Consider the following 25,967-nt stretch of genomic DNA (forward strand, 5'->3'; position numbering starts at 1 on the left):
GAGACATTACAGTATATGGTGTCACCGCAAGGAAGGAACACATGGACAGTGGATGATCTCGTGCCTTATGTGGAGAAGATCACGATTTTATCAGAGGAACAAGAGAGAATGACTGAGCCGGCGGCACATGGTCCAACATCAGAGCGTCGATTCCCACCGCAGCAGTTTCACATGCTTCAGTCAAGTGTTGAAACTCGCGGTTTTGACAGACGAAGGGAGGCTGTGGAAGCGCAAGAATATGAGAAACAAATTGAGGAGCGTGGCCATGGAATGTATTACACGCCACCAACATTTGCGGAGTATCCTTCACAGATGTATCAGTATCCATTCCAAGGTCATCACACTGATATGTCTGCAAGCTCACATTCGTTTGGTGGTGTTGCGGAAACACAACCTCATTTTTCATGGCCAACTATGACTCCTACACAGCAACATGATGCCCCAATGGTGACACCTGACGCCCCATTAGCTCCGCAATGGAATGTACCCGGAGCAATACCTGATATGGGTGACTTATTAGGTGTTGATTTGCGTCAGGAGTTCTCTGCTGAGGCTCAGGAAGTACAACCAGCGAGGCATCGTGACAGAAGAAATCCCGATCGTCAAGCGCGAAGATGGGATCGACCATGTGGCACATCCTCACGTCACCACAGACATGATAATGAATGATTTTAATGTCTCTGCTTATATTTGTTGTTTTATGTTTGTAATTTGACTTTGACACTTAATGTATGATATCATATTTATTAAGGTTTACTAATGTGTACACTTTTTGTCGAGCATCTAACTATTGGTACTAACTAACGATGTATTAATGAATGTAACTGTTGTTACTAACTATTAGGGGTTATGGTTAGGGTTAGGGTTAGGGTTGAGGTTTATTGTTTAAGTTTAGTGTTTAGGGGGTAGGGTTAGTGTTATGGTTTAGGGTTAGGGTTTAATTTTAGGATTAGGAAGTTTAGTGTTTAGGGGTTAAGTTTAGGGATTACTGTTAGGGTTAAGGGTTATGGTTTAGTGTTTAGGTTTAGTGTTTAGGGGGTAGGGTTAGGGTTATGGTTTAGGGTTAGTGTTTATGGTTATGGTTAATTTTCAGGGGTTAGGGCTAGGGTTTAGGGGTTATAGTTGAGGTTTAGGGTTTATGTGTAGGGTGAGGGTGAGGGTTAGGTTTAGGTATGTGGTTAGGTTAGGGTTAGGGTTTAGCGTTTAGGGGTTATGGTTGAGGTTTATGGTTTAAGTTTGGTGTTTAGGGGTTAGGTTTAGGGGTTTTGGTTGAAGTTTAGGGTTTAGGTTTAGGGTTAGGGGTTATGGTTAGGGTTTAGGGTTTAGGGTTTAGGGTTGAGGTTTATGGTTTAAGTTTAGTGTTTAGGGGTTTATGTATTTTATTAATTTACATTTTTCTATTTTTTATTATCAATTTTTATTACTAATGTATAGTTTATGTGGCGCATGAAACTATAATAATAAAAAGAAATTATTAAGAACAAATAAAACAAATAATAAAAACATTATTTGATGCAATTAGAACTGATTTTAAATGTGGCACAATAGTAAATGGAAATAGAACAAAGTGTATTACAATAAACAAAAGGCGTAAAAAAGTTCCTCGATGGTCATACAAATTTATTGACCAGTTGGAACGACTGCAGCGAAAAATGGCAAACGTCTAGAAAATAAAGTACACCAACGAAAATTAAGTACTTTTACTAACTAAAGTCAAACGTCCAGATACTCCACATTGACAAAGTCCATACTTCATCATTGTAGATAGTTCTCCTTTAGTATCAATTTGAATACCCTTAACCAAAGCATTGGACTCCCCACTTTCACTCTACCTATGTTTAGGGTTGACGTGTTATGGTTTAGGGTTTAGGTGTGAGGTTTAGGGTTAGGGTTTAGTGTTTAGGGGTAAGGTTTATTGCTTAGGGGTTGGGGTTTACTGGTAACAGTTAGCGCTTAGGGAAATGAATTCATTGAACCCCACAAATAAGTAATGTATACAAACCAAAATAAGTAATGTACAGAAATCAAAATAAGTAATGTTATAAACTAACAAATTCATTGAACCCGACAAATTCAATACATTTAAGAGAACTTAAACAAATACAAGTCAATTCAGTAACATACATAAATCAATGATTTGAACAACTCCCATGCTCAGATTGCATTGGACAGCGACGCCTATTATGCCCTTCGGCTCCACATCTACTACATTTTTGTCGGTGCTCAGATGGTTCGACCCAATCCATCTCATTCCTTATCCTTGTTGATTTTGGCCGACCTTTCGCACGAATTGTAGTTGGGTCAGGGATAAGTGTCCATGCGTCATTAGAAGGAGGAATAGCCGCTTCATTCCCAAGAGGTCACCATTGTGCGGAGTAAGCTTTTAAGATGTGTTCGTTTGTGTAAACAACATCTATGTATTGGTAGTAGTTGATGCTCACGTAACCACAAGCTGCAATAATGTGTGAACATGGATAGTGAAGCGCAGAATACCTTCCGCATTGACAATGACGACCATTCAAGTTTACTGCCCACTTTTGTCCGCCACGTTGCGTTATAGGGTTGAAGCTCTCCTCTACTTCAAACCTTGTGGAGTGGATATCATACACGCGAACGATGTGCGAACAAGCTTGTTCTTGATTTTTTCTAAGTTCTTTAACAACCTTTGAACAATATACTTGTCCTTCATTTAACTGTCTTTGGGCTTGGCGGCCACGCTCAACAAAGTATTTTCGACACCTACTGTATGTTGATTTAACCAACGCTGTTATGGGAATGTTGCGACAATCCTTCAAAACCTTATTTATACATTCTGAGAGGTTGGTTGTCATGTGGCCATACCGACGTCCTTCTCTATCATAAGCCATCGTCCATTTTTCTTTTGAAATGCGATCAATCCATGTTGCTATGGCTGGACTCAGTTCACGAAATTTTTCTAGATTTTGATCAAAAATGTGCTTGCAAGGAGTGTAGGCTGCATCAAATTAGTTATGAATAAGAATTTTAAGTATATATCAAACTTAAATAAATATGACCATCAAATATGAAATCTTACCCAATTTCTTTAACATTTCTTTTTGTTTGGCATTATTGAATTTCCGATTGAAGTTGCTTGCTATGTGTCGCACGCAGTAGACATGATAACCGTGGGGAGGTTGCCAACCAAGTGCTTCGTTAGCGACAGCGGACTTTATACTCGCGTGTCGATCAGATATTAGACAAATACCATTTTTATCTGTGACGTGTTCACGCAAGTGTGCCAAAAACCATGACCACGCTGTCAATGTCTCACCTTCCACCACCGCGAATGCTAGAGGAAGGACACCACCATTTCCATCTTGTGATGTGGCCATCAAGAGGGTCCCACGGTATTTGCCGTACAAATGTGTCCCGTCAACTTGTATGATTGGCTTACAGTACTTGAAAGCCTCTTTACATTGGCCAAAAGTCCAAAAAACTATGAAATTGACGATGTTCGCGACTAACCGTATTCCCAACGATAAAATCGTCATGTAGTATTTGAAAATGTGATCCAGGGGAATGATTTTGCATGTGTGTTAGCCACGACCCAAGTTTCGCATATGACTCATCCCAATCGCCATATTCAATTGCAATGGCTTTTTGTTTGGCCAACCAAGCTTTTTTGTATGACACCTTGTAGGCAAATTCACTGTTAATCCTCTCTTGAATCAAAGAAATTTTTATTGATGGATCTTCTCTGATCATGCCTGTGAATAACATAACAAAATTTAAATGACAATTAACAAATAATTAACATAATATGAACATAAAATACGTACCTACTACACAAGTGGCGATTAAATCAGAATCAAGTTTCTCGTGATCTTGTGTGATGGTCATATTCAAACATGTGTGTGGTCCACCCCATTGTGTGACTTTCCACGTATCTGTTTTTTTAGATAAAATTGCCCTCATATAGAAAGGGCAAGGACACTCTGCACTTTTATTCAAGCAACAAACCACATACTTGTTCGATTTGCTTTCAACAACTTTGAAACTTTGATGCACCTTCATAACATATTGTTTGACTGCATTTTTGACCGCATCTTTACTATCAAATTCCATGCCAACATATAATTCTTCACCAATATTAAAGGTCGACGGCAACTCCAAACCGTAAATGTCCTCCTCATCAGGATAACTCCAGTTGATATTGTTATAATGCATAGCATCATTCCAAAATGGATTTTCAATTCGTTGTGCACCTAACAGTTCAAAATAAAAATTCAAATCATACTTATTTAGCATTAATTGGAATTTCCATCAAATAATAAATGTATTGTCTAATTTTTTTGTACAGCAAATTATACCTTCTTCTGGGTGAACAATCCTTACTGGTTGAGGAATGTTGGTGACTTCATCGTCGGTTTCAGATACACCGTCAACACTGTCATCTTCGTCTAAAGACTCTTCAACGTATGAGTTAGACACAAGATAATCATCATCATCATCATCATCATCGTCTTCGGCAATATGTAAATTGCTCATATTTGTTGTCGGTTGTGTCTCGTCATTAGATAAATAATTTCCACATGATGTAAGCGAATTTGCAGAATGAAACATTGAACCACCAGCCACATCCTTTTCTATGTACAATTCAAGAACTGACATTTGTTCTTGTTGTTTAAAACTTTCCAACATCGTTTCAACGTCTTCGTCATCACAAATTTGCAAGGCAATATATTTTCCTGACACTAAAAATCTACAACTAATAGCAGAAATAATTTCATTATTTTGTAACTTTACCTTGTCTCCAATTTTTTTCTTCAAAGTATTGAAACTAATTCCACGTTTAATCTGAATGGCTTTTTTACTGCCTTCGAATATTACACCATCATTATCTTCATATACCCTTCCATTGAAATACAACACTGTTATAACTGAATTCATCGTCTACCTACAAAAACAATATTTTAACACGTCAAATAATTTATAAAATGGGTATGACAACAAAAAAATTGCTTGAACTTCAAAATAAAACTTTATTTTTTAAAAAAAAAATTCACTTCAAATCAATTTCACATTAAGACACTTTAAATAATTAACATGTAGTAATTTTAAACTAATCAATATGTAATCAAAATTATTATCTTTAAATAAATTAAACGTCAATACACTTAAATAAGACAAACAATTTTATAAAAATTAAAATCCTAACTAATAAAATGTAATCACACAAAAGGTTCTTTTATTGGAAATTCACATTCAATTTTTGTTTTGAAATAAATTAATTAACCATTTCAAGATATTAATTTTAAAGACAAAATAAAATACATCATACTTCATATTGGATTAGTGTCGCTTTATACTATTGTATAAGAATTGAGAATGGCATACTTCATACTTCATATTAGTGAAAATGGCTTTTAAAGACAAAATAAAATACATCATACTTCATATTAGTGAAAATGGCTTTTGCATGATCTAAATTACACGAGCCTCCAATTTCTTGCAGAAATGATGATTTCACACTTTCAACGAATGTGTTCACTTTAATTATGAGGAAAAAGAGAAAGGAAGGAAGCAAATAAATTAAAATAAAAAATAAATATCATAATTAATGTTATAAATAAAAAAAGGACAAAAAAGGATGTTAGACGGTTATAATAATTGAGCTGTGAAAAATTAAGATTAAAATTTTAAGTATGTTTGACAATTGGAAAAAAGGGGGAAGAGCAGAAAGAAAATAGCGGACATACAATGTTTATATTTATTTGGATGTTTCCAATTTATAAGGAGGAAAAATAGAGAGCTAATTAATTTAAAACAATCAATAATAACGTGAACTTATAATTTCATTTTTTTTACAACCATCTTTAATTATTAAAATCTAATATAATTAACTTAATATATTTTTCTCCTTAAAAATTTTCAACTTGGAGGAACTTAAATATATATAAGAAAGGATTTAATAAAAGTCTCAATTTACTGATCTCCCATATTTTTCTAAAAGTCCTTGCCAAAGATTATACTAATTAGGACTTCCAGGGTGCTAAGAAATAAATTATAATATTAAATAATTTTTATTAACAAATAAATTATTACAACTTCATATTAAGAAATAAATTACACTCAAAATACTTACTTCAAATAAATATGATGCTATAAATATTTTTAATTTTAAACACAGTTAAAAGTATAATATTAAACAATTTTTATTTTACATACACAAATTTTTAATATTGATAAAAAAAATATAATTTTCCATACACAATTTTTAACATACATAATATTTATCAATTTACTTAAACTCATAAACAAAGTTTCAACACACACGAATAGGCATATAACATATAAAACTAATTTATAAAAAAATTAATTCAACAGAATACTGATCAAATTTAAACGAAGCTAACGGGGTTTGGACTTTCAACAAAATGCTTGCTAACAGTGCTTGGTTGAGACTTTCAAACCTTGAAATAAACTTTGAAGATTGATAAAATTAAATGAAGCAAATCTGGAGAATTTTAAAAACCTCTGAAGAACGCACTAAAATTCGAAGCACTCAAATGGTAAGTTTTATAAACACTGAGCAGAATATAAAGGCCCAGGAGGTGCAAATCGCCATTGAAAGGGGCGATTTCCATCTGTGCAAATCGCCAAACCAAATGGCAACTCTCCCCTAACCCCAAAAAGTCAAAAAATCAGCTGCAACTGCGTCCTGCACGTCCTGCAAAGCCTGGCACCCTACTCGTAGCCTGTCTGAAATCGCCAGTCAAACCTGCGATTTCAGCAGTGCCTTGAAATCGCCAGCCGTGCTGGCGGGACGAGCCTTCACCTGATATCGCCAACACCAGTAGCGGCTTGCTTTTCCACGTGTCCCGTCCTCACGAAATCGCCATTGAAGCTTGCGGTTTGCATGCACAATCCATGCAAACCACTTACAAAACAGCACCATGGCGGAATAAGTTTCAAAACGACCCCAAATGGGGAATAAGTTTGCAAAAGGAACCCGAATGGGGAAATTTGCCACTTAAACTCTCTTTCTGATAGTATTTGGCTACAAAGGCACCCAGTCCACACGGCCCTTTCCGTAAACCGCATTCCTTATCACATTACACAACCAAACCGCTCCCTTTTAAACTCTTAGCTCTCCCTTTCGCCCAAAATTTAATTTCAGTTCCGTAGAAGACGTGGTTGATGCTCATGCTTACTTACAAGCTTAGCTTTTGACTGCGCATAAGTTTTAACCTTCCTTCCTTGGATCCCTGCCTCTTCATTCCGCTTCCAGCGTTCTCTATGATAAGTCACTCATAAACTTGGGAGGTAACATAGACTTAAGATTACGACTTTCCATCAGCCTAGACCGTGTCTTTCGGGGCCTAAAATAGAGTACTAGTATTATCTTTATTACAACGTGACCTTCATGCTCCATCCTCTTGTGCCATAGTTTTTCAGATACACTAGTTTCCTTCCGACACCACTTTCTTCCTTAATAACTGCGAAAAAAATTTATACCTTCCAATCACCCACCCAAAAGTTAGGGACTTCAAATTTTATATGAAGATGTGAGATTGATTAATTCCCTAGTGAAGGGGTCTGGGGTCATGTCTTTCGGTGGGTTAAGTATTGCTTTAAGTCTTGTATTTGGGTGTCTTCTGCTGGCTCTGTGTGCTCAGCTTTACTACTTCTTATGGTGGAAGAAGAGAAGGACACAGATGGATATTGAGATGGATGCAAAAGGGGTGTTTTATTGGGGGTGCTGGAAGGCCACCCCTTGTGCCATGATGCATGGTGGCAACAACACTGGAAGAGGGGGTGTGAATAGCAGGGACATAGAAAGCACAACAAGAAGTCATCATGAACCAGATATGGAGTTGGATTTGCTGCACAAGTCCTTTGGAGAAGAGAGTACTGTGGAGTCAGAGTTGATGAGGCTGCACAATCTGGCTGGCCCACCAAGGTTTCTCTTCCCAATCAAAGAGGAAACTAAAGAAGATTTGGAGTCTGAAGATAGGAGCAGAAAGGGGTCAAGAACAAGGAGTTTGAGTGATCTCATGTTGACAATTGACACCCCTTTTCTTACCCCTGTGGCTTCCTCGCCTTTGAAGTGTTGTTCTCTGCCTGTGGACCCTCTTCATTCTTATAAGCATCAAGGATTCAACCCTCTCTTTGAATCCTCGACTGAATTAGACTACAACAGGTTTAGATCCTCGCCACCTCCGAAATTCAAGTTCATGAGGGACGCGGAAGAGAAGTTGCATAGGAAATTGATGGAAGAGGCGGCGAGGAGAAAGGCTGTGGATAATGTCCAAGAATGTTGTGGGCTTATTAAAGATTCTTGTTCTAATGAAACATTGGCCACGGATTTTAGTGACGGCTCCTTTCTTAAGTTCATTCAGAACAACAAAGACACAACAACAGAACGCAAACAGCTTCAACAATATCTACCACAGTTTCCTTCAGGTTCATCTCAGATTCTCCCGTTGGCATCTTCTCCTACAACATTCAGACCACTTGAAAAGGCATCCGTTGTGCATTAGTTTTAGTTCCATACAACTAGGCTTCTGTTATTTTTTCTTTTTTGTTTCATATTATGTTAATTAGATTAATTTTTCTAAATGATGACGACTCTGCTAATTTTTAATGTTTTACAAAGCATTTGGTAATTGATAGCCCCCCCCCCCCCCCCCCCCCCCCACTTTTATTTTTTATTTTTTATTGAATCTCTTGTGTGATTTGAAATGATTGCTATGGTCAATATGCTGCAAATTTGCTCATGGTGTGCCAACAAATAGAATGCAAACTGACATGGGCTTCAAGATGCTGGTTATTGAGCAAAGGACTCAGTGGGACAACGTGGTTTTGTCCATTATTATTCCCCATGTTTGTTCTGACTTTAACCTGTGTTTATCAATCATGTGAATGATGCTTGTTTGCTACTACCAAATTCTTAATTGTGTGGTCTCAATGATTCTTTGTTTTCTTTTTAGAAATCTCCATAATCATTTCTCGCTTTGCCATCATTTACTTATTTACTCCCAGGCTGTTCATATGCGCCTAGCTGTGTCGTTTGTTTTATATGTCAGTTGCTTAATTCAATCAAAATTAGCTACCAATTGGATTATTCGTTTCCTAAATTTTAAGGGTTAAGGAATAAACATGAGAAAGTTTCAAGGTAGATTTCATGTTGAGTTGAAAAACAATAAAGTTAACTGAGTCTGAAAAGTCAATGCTTAATGCTAACGCAGTTAGCAAAGTGGTGTACAGATAATGAATTTGGAATCGCTTGCAGAGGTTATTGAACATTGTAGGAAGGCTTGAAGTTAAGAATATCCTAATCACACAAAAAATAAAATAATATTTTGCTCTAAAAAGTTGTAATCTTTTATTTATTTATTTACTTATTCCCTATCCCCTTTAAACTCCATTTTAGAATAAAGGTTAGGAACATGTATTACACTCCCCTTTAACATGCTTTTTACTACCCGACATATAACTTAGGATCTTATTAATAAGAGTGCAATTTCAATTTATTCAGTTATCACCGTTAAAATCTATTATGAATAAAAGTTTAATTCTAATGTATTGTCAAAATAAAGTTTTTTTTTATAGAATAATAATTGTGTATGATATTTTATAGGATTAAAGTATTTTCAGAGGTCAGAAATAATCTTTTGAGCTTATATTTAATTCAATCTTATAAAATTAAGTAACTTGTAAGATAAATATCTCTTATTTATATTCTATATTTTAATATTATTTTTAATCGATATGATAGTTGAATCTCTAATAATAATAATAATATATAATAGAAAGATAGATTAAAAATAATGTATTGAAAATTGATAAGTTGAGTGCAATCGTATTGAAAATAGGCTATGTTGGAGGGCAAGTTGTGCAGAGCAACATTGAATAGATTTGTATATCATTTAATAGGCACCCCACGAGGTTGTCTTAATCAAAACATGAAATGACGAAGTTGAAAACGGTGAGTGTCGCGAATAGGGTTATGGTGTCAACCAAATTTGACCTAAACAACAAGTGATGTCGTTGTTATCACGCGATTCGGCCGAAAGTTCCCTCAAGTCTCAACAACGGCTCCTCCTCCTTCCAAGTTTCAAATTTAAAAAATGCAAATTTGCCAAACCTGCGGCGTACTATCAAATAATATTAGCTGCTCTTTCCTAAGTGAGTGCATTAAATAACTTTCAAATTTTGAATATAATGATATAATAATATTATAATAGAAAGAAACCTGGTGGCTTTCAATTTGGGAATAACAAAATGGTGCATTCTATAATAGATGGAAAATTGGAATTCGGCTCAGTTCCATGTGAATTTGGGTACACCCAGTAGCGTGGTCCTGTCTTCCAGGGTATGAGTCAATTTCTTGGGTCCACACTATTAATTCAGTAGAATTCAAATTGATCATTTGGCTTCAATGAATCATAAATCATAAATATTGAAATTTAAAACCCACCAAAAAAATACTACTATTATGGAAGTTGCTTTTAAAATATTGGGCTCTTTATTTCTTTTTATTATCCTTTTCCATTTATTCTTTCCTTCATCACAAGTTGCAATTTTGTGGATGTGGATTCGAGATATCGGATGTATGATGCAGACCAACAGATTGTTAAACTTATATTTCTTTATTACTTAGCACCTTTTCCATTCCTTGCGGGGATATATAAATATGACAAATCATACACGATGAGGCTAATAATTGTTCAGAGACTATTGTTACTTCTATTGAATGATTAAGAAATAAATGAAGAAAGGAAGTGATTAAGAAAGAAAGACACCCTGCAGATTAGATTGATTCAAATAAGAATAATTCTAATTAAAACTATAACTATTAATTATTTGAGTTCTTAAGACTTAAAATATAGATGGTGGTGCCAAATTAAATTTTAAAAATGAAAATTTGTCCTTTGATATTTTTTCATCTTTTTTAATGCTTGAATGAAGATTTGATTGATTACAGATTTTAAAATATCTTTTTCAGTAATTAAAAAAAGAGTTTGGGGTAATAGTTTTTCTATTTTTGGCTGTTTGTTCTCAAATCAGTTTTCAAAAGTTTTATCGTTGTAAACAATAAAACAAAAACAGGTTAGAGATATTTTCAGAGTTTTATTTCCAAACGGCATAAATATAGTGGCTAAATGATAGATAATAGATTTCAGTGATGCCCATTATCTATAAAAAAAAAAAAAAGCATTCTCCAATCGTCTTATTGTTCCCAAGAACTTCTTCGAATATCTTCCAGATTATTCTCTTGGTTTGTTTTAAAATTTGATTTATTTGTTTGTTTCGTTAAGACAAGTTTTGTATTTATTATATTTTAAAAGCGTGTCTTTTTTTTAGAGCTTCAATTAATTAAAAAAAATAAAACAAATGACAAAAATGGCCCATTTACAATTTAAGTGAAAGAGATAAAAAGTGTAATTAAATATTTTAAAAATATTTATTATTCATTTCAATTATTCTTTGTGTAAAATCAACTATTAACTTTGTAGAGACCACCTGCACATGTATAATAATTCTATAAAAATATTTAACGTAATTACACACTAAAAATGTGAATTCAAAATTGTTGACTAAATTGAAACAAGATCATCTTAATTGATCTATGCCCTTAATAATTTATATATGAATTTGTGTGTATATAAGAAAAATATACTATGAAAATGAATCTTTTACGTGAGAGTGAAAATGACACATATTTTAAGGCTTTTATAATCAAAATCATTGCTGTAGAAATTTTTAAAATAATTGACAATATAAAAAAATTAGTATACTAAAATTAAACTCAATAAAAAAATAAAGAAATTCCATTGTTTTGTATTTCAACCTACCCCATTTCTTAGATAAGGCCCATTGAGGCTTTGAGTATTGTTGGGTCTAGTTACACTTCATGACAAGTGGGGTAGGCTTGGCTTATAAGGCTGGACTCTTAAAAGTCATAACTCTAAGGCCGAATTTGGAATATTCTCAATTTATTTGGATAAGCATGTAATTCTATTAGTCTTATTTTGTCAAAGTACACGACTACACGCTGACTTAAATATTAGAATGTCATTTATATGTTTCTTATCAGTTATCACTTATCACCACACTTCATCGTATGCAACCAGAGAGAAGCAATTCCTGAAGCAGCGACTGAATTTGATGTGTTGGAGAATCCAGGCACAGTCATTTTGGAAACAAGTAAAAACTTTTCCAAGAAATATGTAAAAATAAACTAGAAAAACATAGAGATGAAGGTTTACCTATTTTTCTTTGAAAAAAAAAATGTTTATGAGATTCTTAATTAAATTTGATAAGTTTTTATGTAGTTTCACGCTTTCACTATTACAGTAATTGATGTGACAATTCTGGTATAGAAATTGATATGGTTCTTAAGAATTGAAAGATAATTATAAGACTTATTAAGTTCTTTAAGAACTACACAATTAGAAAAAAAATATATTAAAGTTCTTAAATCCTATGGTAGGACTCATAATCCTTAATTTACTATGCTCTTGATGAGAGGATGATCCTATCTGGTGCTTTTTGTAGAGAAGGGGAGATTTTTTACTTTTGTTGGAAGGGGTATAGTGTATAATGTATAGTGTATAGTGACTCACTATACATGTATATGTTACACTCTTTTTGTTTCTCCCTATTCTTATTATACATACTGATACATTTTGCCTTCCATTTTTTTTAATAAAAAAACATAAAACAAAATTAATTTCTACACTATAAGAATTAGCTTTCTTTTTTGAATGATTTTTTTCTGTAGTTAACTTGACTCGTAAAATAAGTGTAGCCAGTAATAATTTCTTTGAACGAACCAACTGTTAATTAAGCTTTTCCTAGATATATGGAGGAGAAATGGTTACAGTTAGTGGGTATGGATTTCAAGGAATGTGATGATGAAAATTCAGAAAAAGCAAGGTGATGGTGTTGGGAATCTAATTAATGACATGTACATGTGCAATTATCCATGCCATATCGATCAAATAAAATATCTGGTTGAGGTGAGTGATCAAAATTCAAATCATGTCAATAAGCAAATGCTGTAAATTGAGGCCCATTAGGCCCAAAGTCAGGCACATACATGCATGGGAGTGGTACGTAGTACCTGTTCTTTTTGCACTTTGCAGTGTTTGTGGGGAAAAACCATCTTTGCTTTTTTTCTTTTTTTATGTTCCCACTCGACCCCAACGCAGACTAGGTAGAGCCCACTATCATCTTCTTTTCTGATCTGCGTTTCTCATGCACGTGCATGGCTAGCTTTTGTAGTTTGTGTACCACTATAGTGTGTGACTGAGAGAGAGAAAGAGAGGACAAGTGAATGCAGGGTTTAAGGCTGCAATTTCAATCCCTTTCCAACTAAAACTTGGCAAAATGAAAGTGCTAAGCTTCTCACATGAAAATGAGCAAAAAAGCAGTAACCTGTCAAAAAGATAGGGAATTAGATTCCAACGCCACCAACATCAATTTTGTACCTTCAACCGTTAAAAAAGATACAATAACAGGCATTTTAAATATAAAAAAAAAATCCTTACGCACTCAGTTATTTTATATGCAGAAGTAGCGTAAAAGAAATTAAAAACAATGCATCATAGATCATGATGGGCTTGAAATCCTCCTTCAAAAACTCCAATTCATATGCAGGACATGGCAGTAAGGATTCCCCGACCCGGAGCATCTGATGAGAAAATGATTGATTATTGATGCTGATTCGGTTCATAATTAAATGGATTTTACTAATCCCTGTCCTTAAGATTTATAAAATTAAAAGAAGAAATTATTTATGATAAAAATCATAAAAAAATATATATTTGAACAACATAACTTTTCATCTCTCAATAAAAGTATTTGTATTTTAAGTTTTTTAAACTAATGATTTAAGGGTATTAATTAACATTTTTCTAATTAAATTACACGGCAAATGCGCCAATCTTTGAGGCCGCCACCTCCACTTCCATGCACAAGCACAACGGCCGGGGCAGGCGAACCTACCTTGCCACTCACCCACACTTCTATTAATAACACGTACGTACGCTACACAACCCTCTCCAACACTTTTTTTCTACGTCAAAATGTCAATCTTTTATTTAATTATTTTTTTAAAAATTGACGTCTCCACCTTTTACTATATGCATAAACAGTTCATCTTGTGTTAGGACTTTTCTGTTTTTAAATATTCATATTTACATTTAAAATGCTCGAGATAATTATATACTTTTTTGGTTATAAAATAATCAAAATCAAAATGCGATTAAGATATGTACTTTTTAATTAATGATAAAGGTAGGCTATAACGAAATAACCAAATTGAGCATTCTATATATATATATATATATTCAACTCTTTTTTTTACAACAAATGTTGGATGTAAGAGATATATTTAATATTTTTTTTATTATAGAAATCGACTATGAGCAATTATAAGTCTAGAAGTATGAAAATGTTTATGATAACTCACAATAATCTACTCACTAGTCCCTGGTGTATATATATTTTCTTAATTTGATGAGGATAAATATTTGTATCATACTTGATTAATTGGTTAATTAGTTCATGATTAGTTTAATTGGTTAGCAATGATCAAATTTGTAAGTAATTAATCACTATTTATCCATAGATATTTTTCCTTCATTTTATCACGTTATAGTATCTATTAATTTTATTAATAAACAATCTATATAAAAAAACCTAACAACTAAAGGCTGTCTTTTTTCAATTATATTTTTTTCCACAAAATTCAAATATAAAACCTTAAAAAATTCAAACATAGTTTCACTTGCACAAAAGTAATATTGGTATCTAATGAGACTAATCCATACACATCTTCTCCGATCTAATGATACAACAATCTTCTAAATTAGTCCTCAGTTCATCATTCCAATATGTCATTGGTACACGATCTATCTCATAGGAATGAGTATCGTCTCCTAATTTCTAACAATAGGTAAACCAGAAGAAAAGATTATAAACTTTTTTCTTCCCATAAACTAAAAATAGAAAAAGATGAAATATATAAAGCATGCTGTTTTTAGTCTATGCTAACAAGTTGTAATAAAATAGACAAAAAGTTAGGAACATGTGCGCATTCACAATTTTTTTTAAAGGGCATTCACAAAATTTATCATCCCCCCTCTACACCCTAAATCTATCACTGCTTTTTCCTATTTGATAACGACAATAAAACTTTATGTAAAGTTATTTTTGCAACTTAGCTACTTATATACGTTCTACACAAGTACTCCAATACTGCAAGCTAATTATTATATAGAAGGCCGGGAATAAGGCCTTGAATCTTAACAGGTCGTGGATCAACAATATTCAAATCACAGAAGAAACAAAATTGATCCTATATATGATGTTTTTTTGCATTTCATTACCCATATATTACCAAGTCCACCCTACTCTCCCGGTCAGTCTAAGTGTGGCTATGAACCACCTTACAAAACTAATATTTCGTTTCTTTCATAACCACATTTTGGAGTTCTTGCTCTCGGGGGAAGCTCAATAGAGATACATGAAAATGATCAGTATTTTATGACACTGGTTTACTTTTCTTTTATTACTTTTAAGTAATAGACAAAATCTTCTTGTTGGCTTCAAACTTTAGTGCGCTTAACACTTCAAATTGGTGACGTCCAATTAATAAATATGTCTGTGTTTTTTTAAAGGAATATATGATTTGTTTACTTTGTCTTTTATTACTAGTAGTTTATAGCTTATTCCGTGATGTCACTAGGGTTGGTGCTGTGCCCAAAAAGGATCTAACCACAACTTTAAGCCACTACTTTACTGGGGCTAAATATGAAAAAAGTAAAGCAATTACAGACTAGATAGTGCCAATTATTTTTGTTTATAAAATTAAAACAATATGTTAGAGTTTTTCTTTGCAAACTTTTTCTTCTTCTTCTGCATCCGCATTTTCCTTCCGATCGAATTACTACTTTAGTTGTTTTCTTTAATTATTGTTCGTCGGACCGCAATTTTTCAAATATTTGTTTTTCAAATGATCAAATCCTTGTAGTAGTGTGTGAAAGTGATTTGATATACTTAAACACGATGAATGCTTTGATATTGGCATATTGCCGATGTTTAGACACCTTTGTTCGTATTCTTGCATATTTTACTCTTAAACATATCCCAAAAATAGTTGGAACAGGCGATGGATAACGTCATATATAACAATGTAAGATGTTATTTACATATTATTTTATGTTACATTATTTTTTTAACTTTTTAAAATTAAAATTCAAATTACATTCTAATTATATTTTTTTAAAATCAGAAAGTATGAAGAATTATAGGAAAAATGGTGTAAATATTGTTTTACTTATTTATTTATTTTTCAATAATTAATTGACGATGAACCCTGTGGTAATGGTAAATTGCTGCGTAATTATAATTTGAAGGTGACAAGTTCAAATCTTAAAAATAATCTCTTTTTGGTGGGAACAAGAAGATACCATCATCATTAATTTGTGGTACGTGTTTATGCATCGCAGATTTGTCAACCTTCCTCTTAAATGAGCCAAGGAATCATTTAACCTCCTTTCATTTACATTCTAATTAATACTACATACTAAAACTCAACCGATAATGATCTGAATATCTCAATCTTTGTCAAGTTTAAATTCTATCATTTTTTTTATTCATAAAATTAAAGACGATGTTAGAGAGAGACATGAGATGAGATCTATAACAACTCATGGATTCTCCCTCGACCAATTAATTTATACTCCCTTTACAAATTCTTTGATTTAGAAGGTGAGCTTAATTTATTTATTTTTTGGGTGGGATTTTGAAGGTGAACATAACACTAATATTAAATGACAAATAATTTTGCTAAATTAATGATATACGGCGTCGTGTTTCCATGCATGGGAGCCAATATCCCGTTTCTACGAACAAATTTTCAGACCAACAACGCGTCAAAAAGAAGCTTACAGGTTAAGATACTTCGTCCACTTAAAAACCCTAAAAATATAATAAAACAAAAAGGGATGAGAATGAGAGAATAAGCGCAAAGCAAACAAAGTAGTAAAGCCTCTTCTTGCTTTCCTCTCCTCCATCATCCTAGCTCCTCTTTTTCCTTTACTTTCTTCGATCTCTGGTATTCCCCTTAGTGCGATTCTACCTCCACCTTCTCCCTAAAGACCCATCAAACTTTACAAAAAAGAAAAAAAAAACAAAAGGATTGAAGAGCACCATGGTTTTCTCTTCTATTCCGGTCTATTTAGATCCTCCCAATTGGCAGCAGCAAGTAAGGTTTCAATTCCGTCAAATTCTCAAACCCTAAAATAAATTCAGCAAATCACAAAAGAGAACTATTTATTCCTATTCCTTGTATGCAATCTTCCTGAATATACCAGAATTGTTTTCATTATTACTACTCAACAATTTCTTTCTTTCTTTCTTTCTTTTGGTTTTGCAGCAACAAAATCAACACCAAGCAAATGGAAGTAACAGTCCTCATGAGCTGCTTCCGCCGCTGCCTCAGCCGCCACAGGCCCCTCACGTGGGGGTTGAATCCGAGCAAATCCGGTCCGGTCTGATGGCGGATCGGGCCAAGATTCCGGCACCGGAAGGAGTTCTGAAGTGTCCTCGGTGTGAATCCACCAACACAAAGTTTTGCTACTTCAACAATTACAGCCTCTCTCAGCCAAGGCACTTCTGCAAGACATGTAGGCGTTATTGGACAAGAGGTGGTGCTCTCAGGAACGTTCCTGTTGGTGGAGGATGCCGTAGGAACAAAAAGAACAAAAGGTCTCGCTCCAAATCTCCGGTTTCTACTGAGAAACCATCACTTCCCAATAATACAAGTGCAATCCCTGAGCTTATTGGTCGTTTCCCACAACCTTTCATGGCCTCTCTTCAGAGTATGAACCGCTATGGTGTAGGGATTAACACAGGTGTTAACTTGCGTGAGATTCAAGCACAGAACGCTTCTCAAATGGAGTTTCAAATTGGAGGTCTTGGCAATGGTTCAAGTGTTGCTACTGCAGGAGGAGGAGGAGGAGGAGGAGGAGTGGAGCAGTGGCGGTTTCAGCAGTTTCCTTTCTTGAATGGTTTTGAGTCAACTTCAGCTGCTTCTAATTCCTACCCTTTTCAAAGTGAAATTGTTGAAGGTTTGGTTGGAGATATTAATGCCACAAGTTCTAGGATTACTCAGCTGCCAGCACGGGTTAAAATGGAATATAACGGTGGCTTGAATTTGTCAAGATCTCCTTTGAATGTCTCAGAAAATAGTAACCATTGCTATTCATGGACGGATTTATCTGGTCTTGCATCTTCTTCAGCGAGTCATCTCTTGTAACTTTGACCTCTCATATGGGTTAGTAGCCACAAAAATTTAAGGGTTTTGGTGCTGTTATTTTTTGATCAATAATTGAATGAGTTTCCATTTTATGAAGCTCTCTCTCTCCCTTTCTCTTGGCATGTTTAAACTCATTTATTTATCGATCCAAAAAATATTTGTACCAATAAACTCTTAGATTTATATATCCGGGTTAGAATGACAGCTCTCCAATGTCGTTCCACCGTCTTCACGCGTCAGTGTTGTTAACAGAAATCCAATCAGGCTGGTAGAATTTAATCTTCAATTGTATATTTTTCTTATCATTGGTTTGTTTATGTTTTTGCATCGAGTCAAGTTTCTTTTGTGTTCTTTTTGGCTTTCTTTGAACAACAGTGTGTGCATGTATTATGTTTTGTTTGTTTATGCGATATCATTTGGGCAATTTTTTTTTCTTGAGTTTATTACTGTCTTACCTGGTTCATCATTCTTGGTAGCTCACACTAGTGATCCAGTCTTCGCCCATGTATGGCGATAAACTAGTAGCACGATAAAGCAAAGGTATCAAGACAGAAGAAAAGTGGTACTGTTCTACAGTATATTAAAGAACGTGCCACACCACATTAGCATTTACCGAGGCAGTGTTTCTCGGGATAACTTTGTTAAAAATTTCAAGCTCGAGAACTTTTCTCGTATCGTGCAGCCTCTCTACACAAGTTTATCATGATTTGAGAAACATTCTTAATGCAAAGTCATAAATATGGTTTTACATATAGACATTCTCATATTCCATAAGGGCTGACCGTGTCATACAACTTAGAGCGGATATATAGAGATAAAACGAACAATACTAAATATTGTGGTAAGTCACTCATTAATGTTTTCTTTTTCTCTTCCGTGCATCTTGGGGGTACTTCAGCTAGTATTTGCTAGCAGTTGCTATTAGGTTGCACGTACTCAATCTTTATTCTGAGAAAATTTTCCCTGAAACTTGATTTCGCGACAGTCATTTAATGTCCATAGCTCTTTACTTTTGTCCTCAAAATTGTGGCAAAATCAGAATTTCAAGGAAGCTCCAATCATTGTACTTTCAGCAGATTTGTGTTGGGAAGTTTCTTTTCTCGTGTTTCAAATTTTCAGTTAATTCACTTACACAACCTCCAAATCAAAAAAAATGTGTGTGAATGGGAGAGGAAAAGCAAAAGAGATCGATAGAGAGAGAACCTAAACAAAATATACATTCGACATCAGTCAACAGCCAAGACTATACGATGTTGTAATTATCAAATTAGATTCATAAGAAGCTTGGACGTACACCGATATTTGTTGTTTTTTGAGGTTGAAAGATGGAATCAAACTTAGAAGACGCCAAAATCCCACTCAAAACCATGCAATTCGACGGAACTGAAGTTGGTGAGTATTCTAGAACTTGTTCAGCAGAATGATGCAAGATACAAACACCGATATTGAATATATCATTTTTGGCCATATTACATTATGCACTTGAAAACAAAATGAAAAGTAAAAGACTGGTTAAAATAAATGTGAACTTTTTTCTACGTATTATGATGGTAATTTCTCACCTATATCCACATTGGAGTTATCCGTGCGTTTCAAAGTTAACCGAACACATAAGATATGTTGAAGACCAATAATTACTAACTTTATTATGATAATACTACCATTGAGAATAAAAGAAATTATCTTTTAAAAAAGAAAAGGCAGACGATAACTTTTGTAAGGACCAATGCTGGCTTTCAACAACGAATAAAGCAACACGACCGGCAGAGACCAATTCAGACAAAAGCTCTCTCAGTGTCTCTGTGTAGCCAGCAAAGTATTGGGACGTACTCTCTAACTCAAATATCAAATATTAACTAATAAAAGTAGTTAATCTTATTTAATTACATTAATTTTAATTAAAAATATTAACTTTTTATCAATTTATTTTTCATTAAAACTTAATACCAAAGATAAAAAAAATCATTAAAACTGACACCTCAATTAAATTAAGAATATTTTAGAGATAATAATAATAATAAATAAGATAAAATTAATTAAATTTTTTTATATTCAAAAGCAAGAAAATTGTGTTTTTTTTTTTATATTTAAAACCAAAGTAATGACATCAGAAAAATGGGTACCCTAATTCCAATAATGCCGATGTAAGTAGGTCTAAAAACAAGATGTCTTCAACCAACTATATTATAAGTTTTAATTAGTTTTATATTTTATCTCTGATATAGTGATATCCATTAGGGGTCACACGAAAAATTACTAATTAAAAACTAACTTAGCGAATGATTGCAATTGTTACCGACGATCAACAATCATAACTGTTATCAAGGATTGATGATCAACGACCAACAACCATGATCTTTATTGACGATCACGACCATTACTGATGATTGGTGACTGGTGATTGACGACTGCAACCAGCAAAGTGAGAGAGTAACTTGGGGGAGAAGTACTAGAGGATTAAACTAAAACTAACAACAAAAACATAAAATATATTTTTATTATTTTTGAAATGGAGTAAAAACTATTTAAAAAAGAAGCAAAAAAAATTAAATCGGTCTCATTTTTATCAAACACATTTCCCTTTCGAAATTTCATTTTAAAACTGAAAATTGAAAATTCACCACCACTCCAAACGGAACCTTAAGATTTGGAGGTTTGATTTTTGTTCATGTGAATTAAGAAACATGAGTAAAAAAGAATTGTTCTTAACCGATGCTCTAGATTTTCCAAAATTAGTAATAATATGTGGTTGTCGACTTATCCACATCGGATTATAAAACTATTATATCTCTTATACCTAATCAATCAGAGTCTTCATGAGCTTGAAAGTTGAAAGCAGCAAACTAACCTATTTTCTATTGAGATTCAACTTTTAATTAGTAAAATGAGCAGGATAATGATGGAGCTTTAAACCACACGGTGATAAATAGTTTTATATATTACTGTATCTCTGTTGCAACAAAGTTAGCGAGAGTTGAATTAGGAAAAGATGTAAAGAGAGCAGTGAGGATTAAATTTGCAGGGTTGCCGCTACGGTACCAATGAATCAAGGGGGCTAAAAAATTCATGCATGTTTCGTGGATTGGAGTGAAATTCCACTAGCTAGTCTTTGAACGTTGTTTTCAGGAGCCAAAAAAAATAAAGAACAGTACTGCTTTAAGCATATATAACTGCATGGCGAAATCTGCACCATTGATCGTTTGGAACCAAGTGTACGTGATCTATATGGGTTGCAAGACACAAAGGACTCTCAGATTTGTTTTCTTTCCTTTCCATTACCCTCATCATGTATCTCTTCTAATTATTTTTCTCCTTCGTCTTCTTTCGCTTCTAGCCTTTTTCTTTTCACAGTTGCGTGGGACCTCACCTATATATTCATGACATTGGCAGATAACGTTACCAACTTAACTTAGAGTCGTCAGTAATGTGCATTGGTGAAAATATATTTGTATGTAAAAGCAATGCTATATATTTGTTCAAATCGACAAAGTAAGAGAGAACTAAAAGGGAATCAATGGGAAAAAGTTACTGCTAGTTACTATTCTACATGGCACGCACGTCATGTTTTTTAATGGGAAAGGTTACCTTCACACATTCTAAACCGGACATTACACAGTAACATTGTTATATGAAGATGGAAAGAAATAAAAGAGAGACAGGGAGGCAGGAAAAAAAAAAAGCAAAGGTGACCATGCTTACGGTTGTGAGGTCCGTCTAATTAAGCGTTGTACATTTTTCTGTACCATTATCACTGCTATATTATTTTGTCTCTATTTTTATGAATTTACTGAGGTTAGGGAGTAACAAGCCTTTTTATGAAATATTCTTCAATCTCTAGAACTAATTTACTTTGAATTAAACAGGATAAGCATGGATTTTTTTTTTCTTTGAACATCAAAGATATATGTATTAATACTCTGAAAAAAGCAATCTACTGCACAAGAGGTACGGAGAGGCTGAGGCACTATACAAAAAGTTAAGCCCAATTGTTTCCTATATATACATTACCTATACCAAAAAATGTTTCTAAGGACATATCATGAAAGCCAATTCAGGATAAGCATGGATTATAATAAATGTAATGTATATAATTAATACGTAGCATTTGGAGTATTTATATCTTAATGTGTGTTAATGTATTATTGAAAAGCATCGTATACCTGTAGTAGTTGAAACTATGTCTTGATAAACTATTTTCAAATTAATATCGAGTAGATTCACGCTTGACCTGCACATTGCTTACTCCAAATTTGCAAAGGTAACACTAAAAAGATGTTGTAATATGTGGGGATCAAAATTGCGTTTTCTAGAGATTAATTTAATATTAATTTCTGGTTATTAAAATAACAGTAACATAGAGCTAGCTGGAATGGAATGAGATCGAAAACCCGTGTTCCACGTTAAATCACTAAGGGTTTGCGTTAAAATTAATGCAGTGTGAAGTGAACAAACAAGTATACTATATACTAAATAAATTAATTAGGTCAAGAACCGTTATAAACACAATAATCTCTCGCCTATATTAACTGTAACTGCTGTTGGGGTGGATGAGTGGGCTTCGGCTATTGTTGATGATGTAAGGTTCGGTTAATTCGGTTAAAGGAACTGCGGTAACAGTCAAGAGTCAAGACTGAGTCAGTGACCAAGCAATCTGATGAATCGAGTAACCCTGTCCGATGTTATCTTTTTCTCAGGACTCTAGCTACCAGGATAAAACAAAATATACAAAGTAATTCCATTTTGATTCCTAGGCCCAATCTACACAACCAATATAAATATTGCTTATAAGAGAGATAAATCATAAAAGTATAATTTTTATTACCAAAAACTTATCAATATTAGTTACTGAACTTATAAATATAAATACTTTTATAAACATTCTTTAAACTCAAAGACTTTCTCAGTTTTGAACTGGAAAACAATCTGATTTCCCTAAATTTTGTTAATTATGAAAAAATTGTAAGAATAATATTAAAAAATTTAAAATATGTTTAATACAATCATGCTTATAAAAAACACTAATCCAAACAAATAACAAAGTAGAGAAATGGCATTACCAGTTAATAAAATGGATCATATATGAATTTAATTTTAATTTTAGTTTATTTATATTATTTTCTAATATTTAATTTTTATACAGCTTATATCTTCTTTTAATCTATCCTTTTTTAATTTCTAAATTAAAATTTAATATTTTTGTAAATATTAATAATTAAAAAATATATCACAATATAAATTATTTATCCTAAATTCAAAATATAACTTTTTTTATTAAAAAAATTTATTTTTACAAATTTTAGTTATTTAAAATAAATATTTATCTTGAGCATTGCATTGTTAGAATGTTAGTATATATAAATATTATAATTAGAAAATTTTCCAATATTGGAAATTAGTTATTTTTCAATATATAAAATATTAGTACAATATATCTGTTAGTTTAGACTCGATATTTATATTAATAGTTTAAGAAATATCATATTAACGGAGGCTAGGTATTTGTTTTGTTATACAATGGTGACGACTACAATATATTTTTTTAAAGGAAATGGTGACTTCAATATTAGTATTTTTTTCTATGCAGCTACAATATTAGTATTCAGGGAAAACTACTCAAACTTTCAACTATTAGTGACGGGGGTTATTTTAGAGCTTGGTGCTTTTTATTCTGTTTATAAATGACTTTTTTTTAATGTCATTATTAGTCATTTAAAAAATCAATTTAGTGATCATAAATATAAGTTATTTTTTAAAGTATTATCCTTCTAAAAACAATTTAATAACTAATAGCAAATAAAAGCTCTTCTGTCTTGGTGGATTTTAGCTCTTCTGTCTTGGAGGAAACCGGCAAGGGTGTAAAAGATGGTTCTGATTGGGTCGGATTGCCCCAATAATCCTCAAATACAGCCAGATGACATTTAAAATTTTTGGACACTTGCTATATTCACTCCCTTTTTTCTAACTACACTTCCCTTCTTCTATTTTGAACTCAAAAGACTTAAATAATCATTTTATTTTAAACTTTGTTTTTTCCTTCACACAATCTCACACTCTCCCCCCTCCCCCAACAATGTACTCTTTCCATGGCAATGAAACATTCCCCTCTTTTTCATTAGAATCATTCCTCTCTTTCACTCTTTATTACTCCAAGTTGATATCTTACTTTGGTCTTCCTCACTTTCTGGATTTTACTGACCTAATAGCTTTATTCTCTTGCCATAAACTAGGAAAAGTGTTTACCAACTTCAAATCTTCATACATGATTTGCACATGTTGTGTAATTTAATTAGAGGTTTAAGAGATGAGATATAAACACATTAGAATGTTTTCTTTGTGTGTCACTTTACTAAGATGATTGTATTTTTTTTATTAAATTTCACAAATGCCTAGATTCTTTTACTTCTAAAAATTACTTTGTGGAATACAAAAATTTTAAATAGTACTTTAGAAAGTACGTTTTTGGAATCTATTATTTTGTATTCTAGAAAATACTTTCTAGAATGATGTTTAAAATTTGTATTGTGGAATGTACTTTTTGGAAGAAAAAATTTAAACATCATTTAAAAAAAATATTTTTTGGAATAATGATATAAGGGTATTTTTGGTATAGGGAGCATTTATGATAAAAAAAATCAAAAGAAAAACTAAAGGGTAGTGTACTTAATAAAATAGGGGAATGGATATAAAAAAAGTCTAAATCTTTTACCTGGATGGAGCTTGCTTATTAGGCTGATACAGAAACTACGTAGGGATCCTTAATTCCATGACGTTACTTACATGGGCCTGAAATCCTGTCAAGTTGTATTTATCAATTATGCAATGAAGGTTTCTTAGCTTTATGCAATAAAGTTGAGTACTACTAGTTGAACCGAAAAAAAGAGTAGAAATATTCGAAAATTCCATATCATCACAAAAATATAATCAGACTTTTGACACTAAATAATGACATTTTAATACTAAGGAGGAATAACTTAGTTAATTGAATATGATATGTGAGTTGTTGCTAATAATAACATCTAAGTGAACTTATCAAATATCTCAATAAAAAAACTACAGTTATCGAATGAAATTATATGAAATTATACCTGCCCTACACAGGCCCAGCAATGACCGATGACAGTGACCATTGGTTGGAATTATACATGCTTATGAAATTGTGAAAGCATAGACCAACGAGTAAGAGAGTATTTTTTATTTTTTTATTTTTTTATTTTTTATTTTATTGGTGCGTGTGCTTGTAAATCGCTAGAGATAAGAGGGGTATCCTCTTGTGGACAGTTGCCACTTGATGATGAAAGAAACAAGCGTGACAAGCTTAAAAGGTGTCAATTAAAAATGCATAAATATTGTAAAAAAAAAAGTTGATGGTTGACATTAATATAAAATAATGAGTGAGTGATTAATTTAAGCGATACATGCTTTCTCTTAACTAAGATTTTCAGCTGCAAGCTTTCTGTATGAAAAAAAAACACCATAAAAATTATTTTCATAATATTGTGAATGTTCTAATATCGAAGAAGATTATTTCTTGTAGAAAATTCTTGCGGTCTAAACTTAAAAATAAGGGACAATACTAATTAACTGAGATATAAATAGAAAAAGAAATCATATGAATCATTATGTATTTATGTCTTATGAGAAAAGTTTTCATGTACTATTATTGTATGTAACT

At 32.9% G+C, this 25,967-nt stretch overlaps 2 protein-coding genes across 2 annotated transcripts; both read left to right on the forward strand.

Annotated features, from left to right (window-relative positions):
• Positions 1 to 7,037: 7,037 nt before the first annotated feature.
• LOC114377106 lies at positions 7,038 to 8,918 on the forward strand. Its single transcript, XM_028335501.1, has one exon. The coding sequence runs from the start codon at positions 7,569 to 7,571 to the stop codon at positions 8,502 to 8,504; it is 936 nt and encodes a 311-aa protein (XP_028191302.1). The 5' UTR covers positions 7,038 to 7,568; the 3' UTR covers positions 8,505 to 8,918.
• An 8,025-nt stretch (positions 8,919 to 16,943) lies between these two features.
• Positions 16,944 to 18,719, forward strand: LOC114374025 (dof zinc finger protein DOF3.6-like). Its single transcript, XM_028331611.1, has 2 exons — positions 16,944 to 17,242; positions 17,414 to 18,719. The coding sequence occupies exons 1-2, from the start codon at positions 17,189 to 17,191 to the stop codon at positions 18,293 to 18,295; spliced, it is 936 nt and encodes a 311-aa protein (XP_028187412.1). The 5' UTR covers positions 16,944 to 17,188; the 3' UTR covers positions 18,296 to 18,719.
• Positions 18,720 to 25,967: the final 7,248 nt, after the last annotated feature.

The sequence above is a fragment of the Glycine soja genome, chromosome 11 (genome assembly GCF_004193775.1).
Source record: "Glycine soja cultivar W05 chromosome 11, ASM419377v2, whole genome shotgun sequence".
Taxonomy (NCBI): Eukaryota; Viridiplantae; Streptophyta; class Magnoliopsida; order Fabales; family Fabaceae; genus Glycine; species Glycine soja.

Coding starts and splice junctions, on each gene's coding strand:
- LOC114377106 (XM_028335501.1), top strand. CDS start 7,569: ATGTCTTTCGGTGGGTTAAGTATTGCTTTAAGTCTTGTATTTGGGTGT.
- LOC114374025 (XM_028331611.1), top strand. CDS start 17,189: ATGGTTTTCTCTTCTATTCCGGTCTATTTAGATCCTCCCAATTGGCAG. Junction 17,243..17,413: donor CTCCCAATTGGCAGCAGCAA/GTAAGGTTTCAA, acceptor TTGGTTTTGCAG/CAACAAAATCAACACCAAGC.